Source organism: Dermacentor silvarum, chromosome 11, assembly GCF_013339745.2.
Source record: "Dermacentor silvarum isolate Dsil-2018 chromosome 11, BIME_Dsil_1.4, whole genome shotgun sequence".
NCBI classification, from domain to species: Eukaryota; Metazoa; Arthropoda; class Arachnida; order Ixodida; family Ixodidae; genus Dermacentor; species Dermacentor silvarum.
This window is the reverse complement of record NC_051164.1, coordinates 11,011,792-11,033,737: the sequence shown is the minus strand read 5'-3', so window position 1 is coordinate 11,033,737 and position 21,946 is coordinate 11,011,792. Positions and strand designations below refer to the sequence as shown.

At 48.5% G+C, this 21,946-nt stretch overlaps 1 protein-coding gene across 1 annotated transcript; it reads right to left on the bottom strand.

The window, feature by feature from the left end:
• Positions 1-621: 621 nt before the first annotated feature.
• LOC119433652 (uncharacterized) lies at positions 622-17,598 on the bottom strand. Its single transcript, XM_049659081.1, is given in 3 exon segments — positions 622-954; positions 16,177-16,590; positions 16,592-17,598. Coding segments are annotated over 3 exon segments (1,449 nt in total). The 5' UTR covers positions 17,294-17,598.
• Between the last annotated feature and the right edge of the window lie 4,348 nt (positions 17,599-21,946).

Sequence of the window (21,946 nt, the reverse complement as noted above, 5' to 3'; positions counted from 1 at the left end):
CCCCGGCGGTGATGACATACCACACCCGCGGCACTTGGCTTCTGGACTGTTGCAAACGTCCGATCTGTGGCCCAGTTCGCTGCACCGATAGCACACTTCGTAGCGTTTCTTGAACAGGAAGCACTTCATGATCATGCCGAAACACACGAGCGTACGCGGCACCTCTGCTTCCGCGAAGGTGATGACGACCGTGGTAGATCGGCCCATTCTTCTGATCCCAAGAATCTCTGGGTTCTGTTCGTGACCGGCGAAACCCTCCATTATCGTCTCCTCGGTGATGCGTATGTCCATTCCATGCACGACCCCTTTTCCACAGTTTTCAGGTGCCACCATGTACGCGGTCACCTCATGGTCCTTATCTTCGATCTTTTTAGTTTTGATACTCATGACTTTCTCCGCACACTCAAAGTTCAAGGTATGGAAAAGAATCGTACCTTGTTCGTCGTTCACGAAGAGAAGATCAGACTTTGTCTTCTTCCACACAAGGGACGCGGCACGACGCACAGCTTCGCCGAGTATCGGTTGTGAAGTGTTTTTGATCACTGCTCGACCCCCTTTTGGTCTGATAATCACTTTCCATCCGTCGTCCGGGAGCTTCGGGAGACGCGATGCCACAGATCGTTAAGCTATCTTCCTTCCCACAGCTTTGTACGAGCGAACGCCGCCACTGTTTTCGGCTCCAGCCACCTTGCAGCCGGCTTCCTCCCCACCTCCGCTGTGCGTCGCCGTCTTGGCGTCGCCGACGCCTTCTGGAACTTTCAAGCCTCGGCGCTTTTCGACACACTTTTTGAGTTTGATGACCCATCCTTTTCCTTCCATCTCATTCGGCTCGATGCCAGTACCTTCCACAGTAATCTCCATCGTCATCGTGATACCACCACGGCCGTGGTGGACCGGCGACGGGGCCCCCTGGCCGCCCTCCTGGCCGTAGGCGTCGCTAGGCTTAAAGAAGGCCTAGAGGAACGCACAACGCGTCGGCACGAAAACGACGATAAAATCCTCAAAAATGCACTCACACCTTGGAGTCTTGTATCGACGGGTTCCTCGAAACTTCGGGAACACGATTCCACCACCAAATGAGGTGTCCATTGACTTCTACCGCCAAAAAAGCAGACATTCGACGGAGCCCACGCGACACACGTCCGCACCTTCCGGTCCCTTGGCGGCCTCTCTCCTAGTAAAAAAGAAGGTCCCTTAGGGGAATGTCTGACTAGCAGCACCGGTAGCAAGAGAAAAACGAGAAAGAAAAGAGCTCGCTGTGCAATAGGTTATATAAACATGCAAGGTGGTAGAAGTAAAGTGGTTAGACATTAAGGAGCAGTTAAATAGAGAACAAATAGGTGTGTACCCGTTTACAGAAACGCACCTTAGAGACTTAGCAGAGCCACCAATGATTGAGAATTACGTTTGGGAAGGGTGCAACCGAACCAACTGGGAAAGAAAGGAAGGGGCAGTCGGAATGCTCATACATCAGGGGGCCAAGTGGGAAAGAGTAAATTGAAAGTGTCAAGAGCACCTTTGGCTATCAGGCACAGTCAGTGGAAAGAAAACTTGTCTGGGAGTGACGTATTTATGGACAGGGAAAAATTGCAAAGAAAGGAATGAAGACTTAGCGGAATGCTTAAGTGCAGATATTAAGAGCTTCGGAATGGAGGGCGAAATTATCCTGTTGTGTCACATGAATGCCCACATAGAAGAACTTGATGATAGTTATACCGACAACAACGGGAGAATAATGCTAGATCACTGTGAGCAACATACCCTCGTTATCGTGAACACTGGGCCAAAATGTGATGGCCAGATCACATGGGAAGGCGGAAATAGACAATCGGCCATCGATTACTGTCTGATGACAGAAGGAATTTATGATAAGTTGAAAGAAATGGTCATTGACGAGGAAGGGGATAGCAGCATAGGGAGTGGCCATAAACGCATCATTTTGAAAATGGGATATGTAGTTGGGAAAGAGCGCGAGGAACGAAGAATGACTAGTAAAAATTAGAACGATGACAAATAGCAAATATAGCCACAAGGGTCGAGAAAGAACTGCAAAAATGGCCAAGCAAGGAGTGGGAATATATTGAGCTTGTAAGTGTAAGGTCGAAATAAATGAGGAAAGAGAAGCAGCATGCTTGTTGGGAAGGGAAAAGGAAGCCAAAAATCTGGTGGAACAGGGAGATACGGGAGGCGATCGACGAACGAAAGAAAACATCACGAGAACTCATGCAGACAGGCAAAAAATTCACAGTTGCCGCAGGATGAAATAGACAGAAAATGGGAAATATACCGTGGGAAAAAAAACATGGTTCAATTATTAGTTCAAACAAACATTAAAGTGAAAGTGAACGTTGGTTGTCAGAAATACGGGCGAAAAAAAAGGCCGCACCTAGAAAATTTTGGAACCACATTAGCGTATTAGGCAGGAAGTTGGGAACAGTACAGCAACATATCCTCGACGAAGATGGAAATAAACTGGAAGGGGACGCGGCATTAAAGTACGTTAAAAAAATAACAGCCAAATCATTTCAGGGCAATGGAGAGGTGGTTTATGAAGAAACAAAGAGAATGAACGAAAACCAGACGTAAAGGGAGTTGGTGCTGAGTAATTTCAACTGGAAGGAAGCTGAAGAGAAAATTCCTAAACGCAACAGCCACAGGTTTAGACGAGGTTCCCGTTCGACTGATTAATGAGCTAGCACCAAAAAGTAAGGAAGCTCTGTTGAAAGCAGTAGCAAAATGCTTACAACATAGGCGAATACCAGACAGTTGGAGTCAAAGTAGGATGAAATTATTTATAAAAGTTAGGGGGAAAAAGATAAAATTCACTCTTATCGACCGATGACCATTACATCGGTAATGTACAGGTTAGCTATGCAGGCGATTACATTGAAGCTGCAAGCATGGGCAGAGAATAATGGCATATTGGGCGAACTTCAGAATAGTTTCAGAATAGGTATGCGGCTGGATGATAACTTATTTGTCCTTACTCAGTGTATTGAAATATCCAGAAAAGAGAGGAGACCACTATATGTGACTTTTCTAGACATTACCGGAGCGTAGATAACGCAGATCACAGCATTTTGTGGAATATTCTAGAAGGGGAAGGTATAGGCAACAACTGTAGGCAACAACTGTATTGAGGGAGATTTACCGAGAAAATACTGTTTGCGTTGAATGGGAAGGAATGACGAGCGAGGATAAAGTTGATATCAACAAGGGACTGAGAGAAGGCTGCCCTTTATCCCCGCTGCTGTTTGTGATCTACGTGGTAAGGATGGAAAGAGTGCTAGAAGGAATCAATATCGGGTTTAACCTCTCATACAAACAAGCCGGCACAAAAGTTGAGCACCAGCTTCCAGGTTTATTTTACGCAGACGACATTGTGTTGCTTGCTAACAAGCAAAGTGATATCTGTGGGCTAATATCTGTGGAGAAGAATGTGAGAAGTTAGTATGAAAATTTAGCGTTAAAAATCAGGTTTTATGGTATTGAATGAAAACAGTGAACAGACAGTGTTGATTCAGGGCCAGGAAATACCTCGGGTAAAACAATACAAATACCTTGGTATATGGATAAACGAAGGCGATAGGTATCTGGAGACACAGGAGAAAACAACAACAGCAAAAGGGAAGAGAAATGCGGCCATAATGAAACACAGGGCGCTATGGGGATACAAAAGGTACGAGGTGCTCCGGGGTATGTGGAAAGGTGTAATGGTTCTAGGGCTTACATTTGGAAATGCGGCTGTTTGCTTGAAGTGAGGAGTACAAACAGGACTCGATGGCAACCAAACGTCAGTGGCATGCCTCGCGTTGGGCCCCCACGAGAAGACTACTAATGAAGCTGTGCAGGGTGATATGGGCTGGACAAATTTTGAAGCAAGGGAGTCTCACAGTAAAATTGATTTTGAAGAACGACTGAGGAAAATGGAAGAAAGTAGATGGGGTGCAAGAGTATTCAGGTATTTGTACAGGCAAAACATTGACTCACAGTGGAGGAAAAGAACTAGGAAGCTTACCAGCAAATACGCGACTGGCATGGCCAGCAACATGGCAACAAAGAACGTCAAACAGAAAGTGAGAGAGGCTGAGACAAGGTTATGGGTGCGGCAATGGAAAAGAAACCTGCTATGACTAACTACCTCAAAGGAATAAACGAAATGAGGAAAGAAACAATTTATGATAACTCAAAGGGAAGCTCCTTACTTTTCGAAGCGAGATCAGGATGCCTTAGAACGCGTAGTCATAAGAAGAGGTGCGCCAAGGTCGAAGCCGCATGTGCTTTCTGTGGTAAAGCTAGAGAAGCGGTGGAACATGTTTTATTGGAATGTGAAGAAATCTACCCAGCTGCAAGTCTAGGCTCCTCTGACCTCCTTGAAGTCCATGGGTTCAGGGATAGCACGGGCAAAGTAAACATGTCTGCTGTAGAGATTAGTAAGAGGTGGTTGGAGGTTTGGTGGCAGAAAGGTAGAGAGACCATAAACAACGGAGACGTACAGAAACAGAGTTCCCAGTAATGGTTCAAAAAGGTGGATGGCTGGAATTCTTCGTATTCGTGTGTTTCTCAAAAATAAAAGTAGGACATTGGGCAAAATAATAAGAGCTTGGTGGCGCAACCCACCACCCAATTTCAAAGGGGACGCTCATAACATCCATCCATCCATCCATCTAAGGGTGATATAGGATCGCGGTTGCCGCATGAAGCGTTTGTCACTGTTCGTACCATTGCATTTCGGAGGCCACTCGGAGACTTCGCTGCGATGGCGCTAGGTGGCACCGAGTGTTCTTAGTGAAGCGCGAAATAGGAGTCTCATTACAGTGGATGCCTCGTTTCGAGAATCGCAATACGTTGTATCACTGTATAAATTCAACGCTAACACATTACCGTCGACCGTCATTGTGAGATAGGTTCTGACACATTTTTTCCCTTTATATTATTCAGCTAAATCTATTGCAATGTGTCTTTATTGCTGTCTCTTGACGTCCTATTTTCGGAACCGTTGAAGCAAGCATCGGGTGGTGACTCGCAGCGTTGTGTGAACAGACAAATGAAATGTTCTCCTCATATATTGAAGGCCACTTTTGTTTGCTTTCGAAGCAAATAACATTGTCCTGTTGACAGGTTTTTGTTATCAGGTTGGCTTACCGTCTGGTTATGCCTGGTTGTAGCCGCGCACGTAGCTCTACGATTCGCTTCTTCAGCCACGGTTCGTACCTTGCAGGAGACGCCAGAACGTGTAACGAAGAGGTACCCAGAATACGTGGCGCACATCTCACATCGGGATAGCATTGATTGCGCACCTCGTCTGAATCGCATATTCTCGTTTGCGCCTGCGCACGCGGCGTTTGCAGGCGCCTTAACTAAATGGCGCCACTATATTGACAGAGGCTCGGGTCGTCTGCGTCTGCGCTTGCGCGCCTGCCTATAGGGTGCGTTTATAGGGCATTTCTTTCTGATGCTGACAGCAAGCGCTTGCATGGCTGGGTGGTGAAGTATCCAGCTCCCAGGCAGTGGGTCTGGGTTAGATCCCGGCGGAGACCGGGTATTTTTTTCGTATTTCCGGCGATAGCGGTTACGCGGCGGCGGACACGATCGCCAACCGAAACGGCTATTGGAATGAGCCTATAGCAGCTTACGGCTGTAAAAACATGTACAGTCGCAATCTTTTTGAGGGTGAACACGGGAACGCGTGGCCTTCTCAGCTCACAGCGCGGTTCAGCGGCGGCAACGAGAAGCACTGCTCATGCGCGGTGTGTCCGACGTGCGCAAATTCTCCCGCCGTGCGCATTGCGTCACGCAAACAAGTGCGTGTCGTTTGCTGCGTGCGTACCGCAATAAGGTAGCCGTACGCTTCGGGATTGGTGACGATGTTGAACTTCTCATTATGCTCCCCACGATGCATCAATAAACTTGAAAATATATGTAATGTTTTGTGGGCGTTCTCAGGATCCTTGTTGATCTGTAGCCAGGCCACGTATGCTCATGACACTTGTGGGCGTATTTAAAAAGCGGCTTCCGTCTTTGAGGAGCGTATATATATTCTTGCTCATTACCGCATCTGTCAGAGCAGCAACTGAATTTCAGCATGGCCCGCGTCCCCGAAGAAGAGAGGTGGAAAATCGTACAATATTCGCTCAAGGGATATTCACAGCGCCCCATCGGTGCTCTCGTGCACAGGCCGCTAAAGACCGTCAACAGGATTATTCAGGCATTCAGCAAGGAAGGCCGACTCTGTGATGCCATACACAGGCATCGACCAAAGGCAACGACGGAGGATGAAGACGCGCTTATGGTAGCTGCTGTCGTCGAGAACCCGTTCCAGTCCGCGAGGCAAGTGCGGGAGCAGCTAGATGTGGACGCTCCCCTTGCTACGGTCCGGCGACGCCTCCGAAAAGTACTGGACTGCGAAATTTTGTAGCTGCACGAAAGCCAGTCGCCACTGCTTCGAACAAGAGGTCACGTCTCCAGCTTGCCGAAACCCACGCCTCATGGATGACCGATGACTGGGGCCGATTGATCTTCTCGGATGAGTCGACTTTTACAACTCGCCAAGACCAACGGATGCGAGTTTGGCGAACCAGAGGCACACGGTAAGAAACTTTTCTTAATGCACGTTTGATTTTGCGAAGAACGGTCAAAAATACAATTTCCATGCCGTTACGAGCCAGCCAATGTGCAAGGAGTCGCCGCGAGTGGCCGAAACTGCGTGAATGTGTGGGGCGCGGTGTCAAGGCATGGTCTCGGGCCTCTGCATCGCATAGAAGGTGCCCTTACATCGCAGCGATACTGCACAGAAATTTTGGACAATGTGTTGCTGTCCTACGCCCACAGCGTCTTTCCCGATGCCGACTTTATGTTTCAACATGACCTGGCGCCGGTTCGCATGGCAAAATTTGTCAAGGAACATATACAAAATCGCAGAATCAGCATGCTTTTCTGGCCGGCCAAAGGCGCTGACATGAACATCTGCGAAAATATATGGGGGTGCATCAAAGCAGTCATGGTGCGAACACCTGTCCGCCCGACGACTGGGGACGAGCTGTGGAGAGCCGTTCGACAAGAATGGGAGGACCTTAGAGCGCATCATGACTTTGTGCCAGCGCTGTACGCGTCACTGCCCTCTGGGATGGCAGCAGTCGTTTCCGCAAAGGGTTGTATGACAAATTACTAACGTCATCAAAGAGAAAATTATTCCTGCTTACTAATAGTACTTCTAAACGGATCAATCTTTTGTTGAACTTGCACCAAATAAAAGTTCCGATGTTTGTGTTCCCTTGCCTGCTCGTTGTACGATAAGAACACAGCAGAAGGAAAACTTAACAAAGTGAAAAGTTGAAGTAATTACAATAACGCCAAGCATAAGAAGCACAACGTTCTGAATTAAACGCATCAAAATCATGGTTTCTGTCATAATTTGGTTTCTATTGAGGGGAAAAAAAGTTTCAGTGGCTTAGCTCGGCTATGCCAGGATATACGTAGCGTTAGCAAAGGTTCAGCTGATTATTCTTAGCTTTCCTGGTTGTCTAGATTGTCAAGGATTAGCTTGATTGTCATGCTTACATGCTGCTCCAATGACACACACGCGGTATACGTATTATGTGACACATGTATATAGCCTTCTTCTGTTCATTCCTCCTGCGCTCAACCGCTAATTGCCAGGCAACTACTTCGGGATCCGATGAGTCAAGCTTTTCCGTTCTTCTGCGCTGCTGAGCAGCATTTGCGCTCTCCTTCTCCATGGCTATACCACACTGGCAAACGCCAGTCAGAAGCGCAGCGGCTCCAGCGCAGTGTCAGACGGCGACTGCACAGCGACCGCGCGCCGGCTCCAATGCGTCTACCACGGCTACGACGTTACTCCTCTGGAATGCGCAGACCGGCGGCGGTGAGTCGCGCGCGGCGGCGGCGGAGTGCGCGAGAGGTGCCGGCTCCGGTGGCTCCGGTGCGCAAGCCGTGCGACATCACTGATCCTTGCGCATGCGCAGCACGGCTCTTGATGTGCCGCGCGAAACGGGCTTGGCTAGGCCAGTGTAGCTAACGCTACAAAACTGCTAGCGGACGACACACGCGCGCTACGATGGCGTAATGCGCACGAAAGGAGCCTACCCTCCCCGAGCATGCGCGCAGATATTGTGGCTGCCGTCTGACGCCGCTGGTGATATAGAAAGCCACGCGCTCCCGTGTTCACCCTCAAAAAGATTGCGACTGTACATGCAAGGCCTTACCTTTGGTCTGTCATTTTACCATGCTGTAAGGTGAACATTTCCATTAGCTGCGCATGTGTCGTTGCGCCGTATGTCCAGTCGTAGCATAGATACTTATTTCACGAAGAAAAAAAAACATGAAGCAAACGTAAAAAATTGTGCTAGATTGAAGTCAGCATACATACAAGACCTAAGGCCCTTAACCACGTTAATTGAGAAAACCGAAAAAGTCAAAAATAAATCCAAGGGTTGTACGTGTATAAACTATGAAGCTGACCGTAGGTGGAGACTCCGGATTAATTTTGACCACCTGGGATCTTTAAGATACACATCAATCTAAGTACACGATCGTTGTTGCGTTTCGCTTCTATCGTACCCGCGATCTCGAGCTCAACAGCGCGATGCTGTACCTATTTAGCTATCGTGGCGGGGAAAAAAAAAAACGCGTGCCTACGCTGAGCCGCTGCGCAAGTTTAGTGTGAGTGTTAGTTTCAGTGAACAGGTGAGTCCAATGATATATTTTTTTTGTGGGAGAAGATCGCGCGCAGTAACTCGGGTTCCTACATGTGCGGTTTTTTGCAGGCTGTCACAATCGGCGATTTTCGCTCGGTGCAAGTTCAACCTCCACGCCAGCGCTTTATTTGGCAGTTTTTCGCTCCTACCGAAATCTGCACCTTGAGCTGCATCACAGTTCCGCTGTCAGCTGTTCAATCAAGTAGTAAAAAATTATAGTATCGCAAGTTCATCAATTCCTTATAACGCTTTTCACCGTCGTCTACTCCTAAGTTGTGAGACCGAATGGCTCATTTCATCGCTCTTTCAAACTGAAAACATATATATGCTCAAAAGCTATAGCTAAAATTGACGCCATAAATAATGATGTGCACTTTGGGGGGAGAGCAGCATATCATGCATTTCATCTAGACGTGTCCGTTATGTGCAATTATTTGAAAGCACAGCACGGCGATTTTAGAAGTGCACCACATATTACAGTAAGCATTTCCAGAAATATTAATACTGCAACGTTTATTAGCGACGTATTTGAAATGTTTTGAATGGCCGTGCTTTGTATATTTATTGTAATATTTCTCACAATGTGAAGAAGCGCGAACGTAACAAACTCGAAATACAGCACCAACACCGATATTGCAGTCACCAGAACTGAGCACGGTTGGTCAGCAGCTCAGTACAGCCATACAGCCGATGCAAGGCGAGGGGGGGGATGTTATGCAAGCGTCTACCTAGATTGGAGCACTGCGGGCATATTTGCTTTAGAAATAAGCTTGCAGTCCACGTGCACTTATCACAACGTTTACAAGGGCTTTGCAAAGAAAGAAAAAAAAAACTCACACTCCATAATTAGCGGTATCTTTCAGAGCCGCGTTACAGAATCTATCTTTTTTAATCTATTTTGTCTACTTTGGATGTGTTATGAGGTGCAGTTTACAAAATTATGATATCGTTTAGTATTGCGATGCAAACATAAGTGATTTTACATTTTATTTTAAGTGCAAAAAACGTCATTGAAATCGGTGTAGCGATTGCCGAGAATGTCAATTTCACCATTCCTATATGTATCCGGAGCTAACCCTGCAAGCATTGCGCATTTCAGTGCGGGCGCTCCACTCGAGCGCGTTTCTGGAGTTTCCGTTCTCCGTGCTAACGAAAGGATAACGGTACCGTGACTGGCAGACATGGAAGGAAGATGAGATTGCAATTTTCTACCTTCCCCCATTCCCGACTGCCCTGGCTGCATAGCGCCTCTTCCTCTTCACAACCACTCTCTCTCGACGCCTCCAACTTTCCCGTGACCGAAAGCCATGAGAGAGGGCGTTCCGTTGGTTGCGTGAGCTCAACCTCGCTTTGCCGTTAGCTCTCCCGACCTGCCCTTCCAATCTTTCCCCCTTTCACATCTTTCACTGCGGGAAGCGGCACCGGTTGCTCGGGCGAGTCGGTTCACGCCTTTGTTTTCGATTTAAAACACTCGCAGAGCATGCTCCCCGTTTTCTGTTTTCGATGCGTTCACCAAGGACCCTTGTTGACCTCGGAGTACGCGACGTCGCTTCTTTGACTGGGAAAGCGGATCCTGCCTCATCGATACTGACAAAAAAAGTGAGCACCGCATGAAAGTGCCTCATTTCTGAGAATTGTTACCCCAAAACGCCCTTTTCATGGGCATGACACGTTTGCGCGACGCGCTCGAAAGGTATACTGTGAGCTTGCCGCGGTGTTAAATTAAACGTTGATACATGTTTTTTCACAGATAAAATAATGCTTGCTTTTTCCACATTGTGAATTACTATTTCATGACCCATTTTCGTGTTTTTATCGATCATCCTGACAACGTGCGATATATAGTACTACACTGACAAATTTAATTCCTAATTATATTGCAGTCGTCCATGGTCCGTGGAATGCGTTCGGGAAAGTTAGTGTCCCTGTGGGGGCGAAATGCTAAAACACCCGTCTACTTAGATTTAAGTGCACGCTAAGGAATCCCAGGTGGTCCAAATTATTCCTGAATCCCCCACTTTGGTGTGCCTCATAATCAGATCGTGGTTTTGTCGCGTAAAACCCCATAATTTAATTTTTAAACGTTAAGGAGAGTTAATAAGTTTGGCAGCAGTGCGTGCATGTGGCTCTTCGCACCGTTCACACTTCTTCATATACGCAGAGCTAAAAGGGGACGATGATTGACATCGGACTTCGTATCAGCCGAAAAGAAACGCCGACTTTCTTCTATCAACGTAAACACCGGGCACTACGTCATCTTTGGCCGTGCTGAATCCAAGATCTGCTACCTTCGCCTAGCACTGACACCTCGTTTTTTGACAGGTTGAGTGTTGCGGTTTATTATTATTTTTTGTTGTTGGATGTATTGCCGCCGAATGCAATTTTGTTGTTGTGTGCAATTTTATTGCTTTTTTGGTGAAGTCAAAATGTCTGGTGATGATAAAAATTGAATTGTATGTCACAAACAACTGCCCACTGACGGAAAGTTAATGACGTGTTCAAGTTGCAGCCATTCCTATCACTTAGGCCAATCTTGCTCGGGTATTGCCCAAAATACGTTCAACACAATGGGGATGTCTAAAAGAGTGGCTTGTAGAACCTGTAGACCTGTAGAACTACAAAAAGCCGTGCTGGTTCTACTACTCAGTCTGATACTACTCATGTAGCGGAAAATGCAATCCCGGACGTGTCGCTGGCGGCTGAGCTCAAGGTCATAAAAGACAGTCTTCTCTGCTTACCCTCCTTGACCCAGAAAGTGGACACACTTCTAGGCCTCAACGAAGAATTTTGGAAAGTAGCTCAGTCCGTTGGCCATCTGGAGGAAGCAGTGACATTTCTGTCGCATAAATACGACACGGTTATCACCCAGGTAAACGAATGCAATACTCAAAACGCAAAATACGATTCTAATATAGCCGTTCTTTCATCTACAGTGCAAATGCAGGCAGAGCAGCTTCAGCGGCTGCGCGATGTTCAAAATCACAGCGAGCAATATAGCCGCAATGCTAATTTGGAAATTCACGGCCTTCCACAAAAAGAACACGAAGACTTGAAGCAGACGTTGGGGCAGCTCGCTGCAAAACTGGGATTAGCGGACGTCACCCTATCAGATGTGGTAGCTTCTCATCGCTTACAAGGAAAGCGCGACTCGATTCCCACAGTCTTGGTGCGCATCACTTGTGTTACCGCTAGGGAAATATTGTTAGAAGCTCGTGGGAAGTTGCGGGAGCTCTATCACTCTAATAAGCTGCCAAAATTATTTTTCAATGAAAATCTAACCAAGCAAAATCGAGAATTGTTCTGGCGAGCAAGGACAGTTGCCAAAGAAAAAGGATACAAGTTCGCGTGGGTCAAAGCCGGAAAGATTTTCACAAAGAAAGATGAATCCTCGGCTCTGATTCGGATCAACACGCTAGGAGACGGTTGAAAAGACTGTCTACCATAATGACAAGCACCTGCCACTAGTTTCCTGATTTTCAGTCGTTCTGTGACAGCTGCAGTCACTAGTCAAATGACGATTTTATTGTAAATAATCTTAACATTAGAAGTTTACGGAAATACTGGGACGAACTTAAAATGCTTGTCATTTCAAGACTTAGTTTTGTGGATATGTTTGTTGTTACAGAAATTAATGTCGCAGAAACCGACTTGGATAGGTTTTTTCTACACGGTTATCAATCGCACTTTGTGACACGATCACATAGGCGAGGATGAGGGATTGCTATTTTTGTCAAAAACGTGTATGACGTGTCGCATATTGATGTATCTTTCACTTTTGCGGAAGGTCTTGCTATCAAAGTGGCTCAGGGGCGGTTCCTGTTATCAGTATTCGCATTTTGTCGTCCTCCGTCAAATAGTGTCAGTCGCTTTTTAATAGAATTGGAAGCCTTCTTGCAACGATTCAACCCAGTGGATGAAATATGCCTAGTTCGAGACTTTAACATAAACGCTCTTTGCCACACAAAGGCCGTGGTGGCGGACTACTTGTCACTTTTAGCCTCCCACGGGATTGAAAATACTATAAACATTTCAACCAGAGAAGAGCTGGTAAATGGACATGTAGTCAGTTCATGCGTTGTTCATATTGTCACGTAGTAGTGACGCTGAAGTAAACAGTCGTAAAACTGTGTATGACGAAACTCATTATTTATTGGGCGAACCTGTGCCCACTAAAACCCCTATATATAAAAAGTAGCGCCATTCACTTCCCTCCTCCTCCGTTCCACAATCGCGCTCGGCGCGACCAGCGCGATCGAGGCGCGATATCGACAGTGGCGCCGCCTGCGTCGGGCCTGCCGTGGCAGACGACAGCTAACGCGCTACCAGAGGAAATCCGAGGAAAACTTCGATCGCGCCCTGCGGAGACGTTTTTGAGGCGAGATTTTGCTTCGTCAGTCAGTAACTGGTCTTAATAATGCCGTTTTGGAAGTAGCAACGCTACGATGCGAGACGGCGCAAATATCAAGTGTGCAGCAAGCGTTTGCGCACGCCGGATGGTAAGCAAAAAAGGCCTTTTGCCCTCGCCTTGTTGGTTGCGGCAACTTAAGGCACAGCAGCATGCCATCACAACGAAGTTCTTGTCCATAACACGTTTGATCCGTTTGTGCGTATAGCACTTTCGTCGCACAGGCCCGAGAATGGCAGTCGGAGCGCGCTGGAAAGAAAAAAAAATACGCAAAAGCGCAACGCGTGCTTCCACGTGACACGGATTGCCCAATGGGGGAGCGGAGGAGGCTGGGGCGACAGGCGGCGGCAAGGAGGAAACGCCGGGGGGAGCGCGGTGGCGGCAAGATCTAAGAATGGCGCTACTTTTTATGGGTCCGTTCGATTCAGCTGCACCACTTGGACCAGTTCACGCGGTGCCGCACCTTGCCGTTCGTTTCAGCGGTGCAGCTTAGCGCCCCCTGCACCCTAGCGTTCGTTTCAAAAAGTGCAGCAAAGGTGCAGCGCTGGTTCAGAAATTTTCAGAACCTGCTCTGCCGGTGGCGTCGCGTTGGTGCAGGCGCGGTTCACGAGCTTGCACACTTGAGAGCAGACCACAGCAGACGATGTCAGCGAACGACTTGCCAACGCTGTTTGTGCTTGTAGACGGGGTGCAAACGCAGGTTACCCCTGTAATTAACGAGGATGGGACCCGCGTTCCCTTCGGCGATGGTTTTGCCTACAGAACGCCAGGTATGTTAACCCTTTTTAGTCACATGGGGTCAATTTGTTGTTGTAAGCTCCTTCAATCCAGCTATCAGTGCCTGTGAATAGGGTGAACACGATGTATTCGTTGCTTAATTAGCTATAGCAGTGTGCCTGTTCGTCATTATGCCAGTACTGAAGTGTACAAAATGCATGTTATTCTGATCCGGAAATTTATCGCGCACTATTTCCCGTGCAACAAAGGCGGAGGGAATAGCAAGTGCGTAGTAACGTGCATAAAAATTAAAGATGTTGTCTGCGACAAAAAAAGGAAAGAATTGTTCACGTTTATTTGTTGAACTGTATACAACAAACTCGTATGCCAATCGAGAAAAAATTGAAGCAGATATATTAGTAGGCTTCGCTGTGGCATTCTGGCACCCTCACCGATTTGTCACGTGTAGTGGAGATGAGACCATAGCACGGTTTTTTTAAGTTCTCGTCGACGATTTATTGGCTTAAAAAAACGACCTCTATCAACACCACTCCGCCTTCTTGGATTAGCCTTAACTGTTCAAAATGTACTATCTTTGGGCGCCTCAACACTTCGGCATAGCGACGGGAAGATTGGCGCTGCCATCCAAGATTTTCTTTTAAGATCAACGAGATTTACCCTCTGAATACAGAATTTTAGGCCTCCTCTTTCACTAAAATTGAATTTGAAGTGTTTTGTTATAATCATGGTAGAATTTTCATTTTTGTAAAATCATGCAGGCTCTACAATCTTTATCTTTCGATTATTACTTGCCTATTATGAAATTTTGACTTATTTTACACTTTCGTATAAACTACCCGATTTTTGGCCAATTCCCCAGAGGCGGTACGTGCCACTAGGTCACAAGAATGTACATGTACATCTACGTCTGAGTGTGTAGGTTGACAAGTCGCTCCTCTTTACTACTGAGCCCGCGTGTGAAGCTTCGAGTACTTTAGTGCAGAGTAGACACATACCTACAACTAAATGTGGTACTGTTTTATGTCACAGATGGGACTGTCATTACAGTTATATTTCAAGGAAGCGAAACTGACACGCAGTCAGCGCAATCACAAGTGGCTGCACCAGCATCACCTGCCATAGAGGCAACACCTGCAGACCTCGGCGCCACACCGATGGAGGAGCGATCTGGATTCCCTGGGGCCGAGCTTTGGAGCACTCGGAAAACCCGGTTCCTCATTTTAAAATACACGGAGCTAAATCCTCTCGTCGGGAAAAAAGGCGGCCTTAAGCAAGTTTCATTTACTTTCTCATTGAAGTGTTAACAAAAAAAAATTTCCACTTTGTTTGCTTAGGCACTTGTGAGCGTACTTGAGCAGCTTTTAATGTGCTAGAGTTGCCACTTTTTAATCCATGACTTTTTTTCACAGGACAAAAAAGGCCATGTGGCAAGCCATTGCCCTGATGCTCACCACAGAATTTTCATCTGTGATGACCGAGGTTCAAGTACAAAACAAATGGAAGAGCCTGGAACGGTCTTATAAAAAGACTAAAACAAAGAACAATTCATCCGGGCACTCGAGGGCTGTGTGTGAATATGAAGAGTGAGTACTGTTGACCATTGCGTACAGTCTCGGGCTTTTGTATTTGCAACTAATTCTTTTCGTCTTTCATAGAGAGCTAAGTGATGTTCTTGAAAAAGAACATCACATCACACCTGTAGTTCTAATGAAGCCCGGAGCAACAGTTGAAAAAGACAGCAGGTGCAGTTGCCTTATTTTCACAGAAGTTTGGTTATCTCCCTTAATCCTGCACATTGTTTTTCAGCAAGTCTCCCGATGCTGATGGCAGCATTGACATAGAGCCGGGTGAACCGTTGCCACGCCCAGCATCAGCTGCAGCCAACCCAGCGGATGCCTTGACAAAAAAAAAAAAAAGGAAGAAGGACAGCACATCACCGAATGCGCTTTTAAAGGAATTTAAGGAGGCAAAAAAAGAGCGGGCCTGACCGATTTGACAAGAAAATGACCTTGTTAGAGCGGCTGGTAACAGCTGTCGAGAAGGTTGCCACAACGGCTTCAGAATAAAAATTTCAAAGAAAAACACTGATACTTATGTGTGTGCATATTCTGTATTATCAGACAACCATACAAAGTAGCCTGGGACTTGCAGGTCCCAAATGTCTTGATTCTTTCACAAACGTTTTCTCAAAGTATATTTGCAGCATTACAAAGAGTGAAGCAAAACTTATCTGCATAAGTACTGCTAGTGGCACAACTGAAATAACTATTACGCATCGAGAAAGGCACATAGATATGCACTTCTGTGTTTTCGCACTGCTTTTCGCAGGCACTCGCTGTAGCCTGCCACACTGCGGTCAACCACATGGCCACTGTCATCATTTCCAACTTCCTCCAGATCCGGGAGTTCCTGCAGCTCTTCGAAGAAATCTCTCTCCTCATTGCATAAGTTGTGCAGGACGCATGCGCCCATGATTATAAGGCAGCACTGCTTGATGCTGGCTGCGTCCACCAAGTACAGCCTGCGAAATCGCTGCTTAAGTATTCCAAATGTCACCTCAATGGCAATTCGCTGCTGGGAATGAGACTTGTTATATTTCCTTTTCCAGGAGGAGAAGCTCCGCTGTGTATCCTTGTAAGGCGTCATAAGCCATGGTAGCAACGGATAGGCCGAATCCCCCAGGATGTAACCATTGCTGCATTTCGATGCTGCAGCTTCAAAAAAAGGGGCCTTCGCGGAGCACCCTGGCGTCGTGCGCCGAGCCGGGAAATCCAACGAGCACATCTATGAATCTGTTCTCATGGTTGCATATGCCTTGCAGGATCAAAGAGGGAAACTTTTTTCGATTGAAGTACGAGTGTGGGGATTCGGTCGGGGTGTTTATCTCTATGTGGCTTCCATCCACGCAGCCAATGATGTTTCGTGGTCTCTTCCCAGCGCTCGTTATTAAGAAGCCACCCTTGCTACGTTCTTGCCGTTGTTGGTCCGGCCACGCGATCACTTCTTCACTCATGCTATGTAAAAGGTTCAGCACCCTCTCGATGCATGCGTGCACAGATGACTCTGTAACATCAAATCTGTCTGCAATTGAGTACATGCTGCACTGGCTCCCGAGATAGCTCAAAACGATGAGACACGTTTTTTCGGCACTGATTCGCGCGCGCCCTCCACGAGCTTCTGGGAAGAACTGAGATGCTTGATAGCGGTCTGCAAGACAGTTAAAGGTCTCGCGTGACAGTCGGAAAAGCCGGTTAAACTCAAACTCAAAATAGCTGCCAAGGACATCTTCATGGTACCGTGGAATACGATTTCGGTCTTTCCTCACCAGCTTGACGGCTAACATTGCGACCAAGTCATTGAACTTCTCATCCCTGTCCGAGTCCACAAGGTCCATGGCGACTTGAACGACAGTTGACAGTGTGGCACAGTTCATCGTCGTCGTTCAGTGGAGCAGCGATGCTCACACACACGCACAAAACAGAGCTGACTAATTTTTTCTACGACAACTGCAATCAGTGCCAACGCAAATAAATCAAGTCACATACAAATTCACCAGCGCGTAAACAACGGGCGATACGACGCAGAAGGCCTGCACAACACCTGCACCTTGGCATTCGTTTCTCCGTGGCGCTAGTATCGCGCTGCAGCTGCACCACAGAACTGGCGCTGCAAAAGTGCGGAACTCGCCGTGCACCACCGTGAACTTGGTTCAAGTGGTGCAGCCGAATCCAACAGACCCTATATATAGGGGCTTCAATGCCCACAAAAGCAAGCTACACTCAAAGCACAACGAAAGCGGCGAACACAGTCGGCGGTCATCGAAAATCTGATCAGCGGCGAAACGCGTCGGCTTTTATACCTGAGTCATCGAAGGTTCCAGATTAATCCCTTGATGCCCGCGTGTCTTCCAGAAAGTTCTAGACAATTCGCGTCGGTCATACAATCAGATAACATAAGCGTCGGTGAAAACAGGCAACGGAAAGAAGCATCGATAACGCTCTAGAAACTTCCGATACAGGCGCGTCCTGCGCCGCGCGATAACGTTTAACGTTTGTTAGCTGGTGGAAAGCGGCCACCGGTGAAAGATAAACATGTATACGTGTCAATACCCTCCCCTTAAAAAGCATCGTCCCGATGCTACAAACATGAAACCGAAAACAAAACCACGCGTAGAGAAAGGGACAAAATAACAAAGCAACAAAGGACCTATATAAGTTCGTCAGCGGGCGTAGAAAGGCTTAAGACGCTCCACGTGGATGACTTCACGTCGTGCGCGGCGCCGCTGTGATTGCGAAATACCGTCTGGCACGACCTCATAGTCCAGTGCGCCAATACGTCGGATGATCATATATGGTCCGAAATAGCGACGTAAGAGTTTCTCGCTAAGTCCTCGTCGGTGTATCGGAGTCCAGACCCAAACACGGTCTCCGGGCTGGTACTCGACGTAGCGTCATCGAAGATTGTAGTGTCGGCTGTCGGTTCTCTGCTGGTTCTTGATGCACAGTCGGGCGAGCTGTCGACCTTCTTCGGCACGCTGCAAATAGGTGGCAACGTCGAGATTTTCTTCGTCACCGACCTCTGGTAGCATGGCGTCAAGCGTCGTTGCCGGGTTCCTTCCGTAGACCAGGTTGAACGGCGCCATGTGCGTCGTTTCTTGCACGGCCGTGTTGTATGCGAAGGTCACGTACGGAAGGATGGCATCCCACGTCTTGGGTTCGACGTCGACGTACATTGCCAGCATGTCGGCGATGGTCTTATTTAGGCGCTCGGTGAGGCCATTCGTCTGCGGGTGGTAGGCGGTGGTCCGGCGATGGCTTGTCTGGCTATAGCGCAGGATGGCTTGAGTTAGTTCAGCCGTGAAGGCTGTACCTCTGTCGGTGATCAGGACTTCTGGGGCACTGTGACGCAGGAGGATGTTCTCAACGAAGAATCGGGCTACCTCGGCGGCACTCTGCCTTTGGGCAAGGCTTTTGTTTCGGCGTAGCGGGTGAGGTAGTCCGTAGCTACGACGATCCATTTATTCCCGGATGTCGACGTCAGAAAACGCTCCAGTAAGTCAATCCCGAACTGCTGGAACGGTTGGCGAGGTGGCTCGATCAGGTGCAGAAGTCCGGCTGGCCTTGTCGGCGGTGTTTTGCGTCGCTCACAGTCTCGGCATGTCCATACGTAATGGGCGACGTCAGCAGAGAGGCGAGGCGAGTAGTATTTTTCTTGTATCCTCGCGAGCGTGCGGGAAAAACCGAGGTGTCCAGCCGTTGGGTCGTCATGGAGAGCTTGCATAACCTCTGGACGCAATGCTGAGGGTACCACGAGGAGGTGGTTGGCTCGGAGAGGCGAGAAGTTCTTTAGAAGAATGTCGTTTTGCAAGAAAAACGACGCCAATCCTCGCCTGAACACCTTCGGCACAATGACGGTCTTGCCTTCCAGGTAGTCTACAAGGCTCCTTAGTTCCGGGTCGGCTCGTTGTTGTTCGGCGAATTCGTGGCACTGATGGGTCCCAAAAAGTGTCGTCATCCTGGTCGTCCTGTGGCGGCGGTTCGACGGGGGCGCGAGGCAAGCAGTCGGCGTCGGAGTGCTTTCGCCCGTACTTGTAAACGACGGTGATGTCGAACGCTTGAAGTCTCAGACTCTATCGTGCGAGGCAACCTGAAGGATCCTTCAAGTTAGCTAGCCAACACAAGGCGTGGTGGTCGCTCACAAGTTTAAAGGGCCTGCCATAGAGGTAGGGGCGAAACTTTGATGTAGACCAGATGATGAAGAGGCACTCCTTTTCTGTTGTGGAATAATTTGCTTCCGCCTTCGATAGTGACCGGCTAGCGTAACTTACAACCCTTTCTAGTCCGTCAGCCCACTGCACAAGAACGGCGCCGAGTCCTACGCTGCTTGCGTCGGTGTGGACTTCGGTATCGGAGTTTTCGTCGAAATGCGCAATTATTGGCGGCGATTGCAGGCGTCGCTTCAGTTCTTCAAATGCTTCGACTTGCGGCGTCTCCCACTTGAACTCGACATCGGCCATCGTGAGATACGTCAGTGGCTCAGCGATCCGTGAAAAATTCTTGACGAAGCGCCTGTAATAGGCGCACAGTCCAAGAAATCTACGCACTGCCTTGTTGTCAGCGGGCGGTGCAAAGTTGTAGATGGCTGCAGTTTTCAGAGGGTCGGGGCGCACTCCAGACTTGTTGATGACGTGGCCCAAAAACAAGAGCTGCTCATATGCGAATCGGCACTTTACTGGATTAACGTGAGTCCGGAGGTTTTGATTGCTTGAGGAACTGTTTTAAGGCGCCGCAGGTGTTCTTCGAAGCTTGAGGCAAACACAACGACGTCGTCCAAATAGACGAGGCAAGTATGCCACTTCAAGCCTGCCAGTACTGTATCCATGACGCGTTGGAAAGTCGCAGGTGCCGAGCAAAGACCAAACGGCATGACCTTGAACTCGAACAGTCCGTCTGGTGTTATAAAGGCAGTCTTCTCCCGGTCCCTGTCGTCGACTTTGATTTGCCAGTAGCCGGTTTTCAGTTCCATCGACGAAAAATACTTTGCGTTGTGGAGTCGATCCAAGGCGACGTCAATCCGTGGGAGGGGGTATACGTCCTTCTTCATGATCTTGTTGAGCCGATGATAATCGACGCAGAAACGTAGGGTTCCATCCTCCTTCTTCACTAACACCACGGGGGACGCCCACGGACTCTTGGACGGTTGGATGATGTCGTCGCGTAGCATTTCGTCCACTTGTTGCCTTATTGCCTCGCGTTCGCGCGCCGAAATTCGGTACGGGCTCTGACGGAGTGGGCGGACGTTTTCGTCGGTTATGATGCGGTGCTTGGCGACAGGGGTTTGTCGAACTTTTGACTACGACGACAAGCAGTCCTTGTATTGCAGGAGCAGAGCTTTTAGTTGTTCTTTCTTATGCCTGGGAAGGTTCTGATTGACGCCGAAAGTTGGTTCAGGTACTATAGTCGTCGTTGCAGGTGCACTGGAAACCGTGAAGGTGAAAGCACTGCTGGCTTGTACTATTTCGTCGATGTGGGCGACCGTGGTGCCTTGGTTAATGTGCTTGTATTCGGTGCTGAAGTTCGTGAGCATCACCCTTGCTTTCCCTGCACGTAGCTCAGCTATGCCCCTAGCGACGCAAATTTCACGGACGAGCAGTAAGTGATGATCGCCCTCAATGACGCCCTCCATGTCTGCAGGCACTTCGGTACCGACAGAAATCATTACGCTGGAGCGAGGCGGAACGGTGACTTGTTCTTCCAGCACATTCAAGGCACCATATGGTAACTTAAGCTTGTTGCCGGCGGTATCGCGTTGTGCGTTGAAAGCGTTATCGACTTCGATCTCAAGTCGATGACGGCACCGTGTTGATTTAGAAAGTCCATGCCTAGGATGACATCCCTGGAGCAGTGCTGCAGGATTACGAAGCTCGCCGGGTAAGTGCGGTTGTTTACCGCGAGTCGCGCTGTGCAGATTCCAGCCGGCGATATTAGGTGGCCTCCCGCTGTCCGGATATCGGGTCCTTGCCAGGCCGTTTTCACCTTCTTCAACTTGGTGGCGAACGGCCCACTGAAAACGGAATAGTCGGCTCCAGTGTCGACGAGAGCGGTGACGCTATGACCATCTTTTAGCACGTCTAAGTCGGTAGAACGTAGTCTAGCGTTACGGTTAAGTCGTGGCGTCGGATCACGGCTGCGTCGGCTTGCTCCGCTGCTGCTACGTCGCGTCGGCCGGTCTTGCGGCGGCGAAGTGTTGTTTTCAATTAAGGCTCTTTCCAGGCGGCGTGCTGATACCTCGTCGTGATGATTCGCGAATCTTTTTCGTCGTCGGCGGAGGATCTTCGGCATTGCGTCGTACAGCAACCACACCTCCATCGGTTGCTGCCTTTAGTTTCCCGGATAGGGGCTCACGGACCAGCCCCGGGCTGGGCCAGTGTATGGTCGGTGCTGGGGCGACAGGTAGCGTCCTGGCGATGGCGAACCCGAAGGACGTCGGAGTCTCCACTGCGTTCCAGCGATGTAGTCGGCGATGTCACGTGGCCGCTCGCCAAGCTGTGGACGTGGCACGTTGACGGCGAACCCTCGTAGGCCCA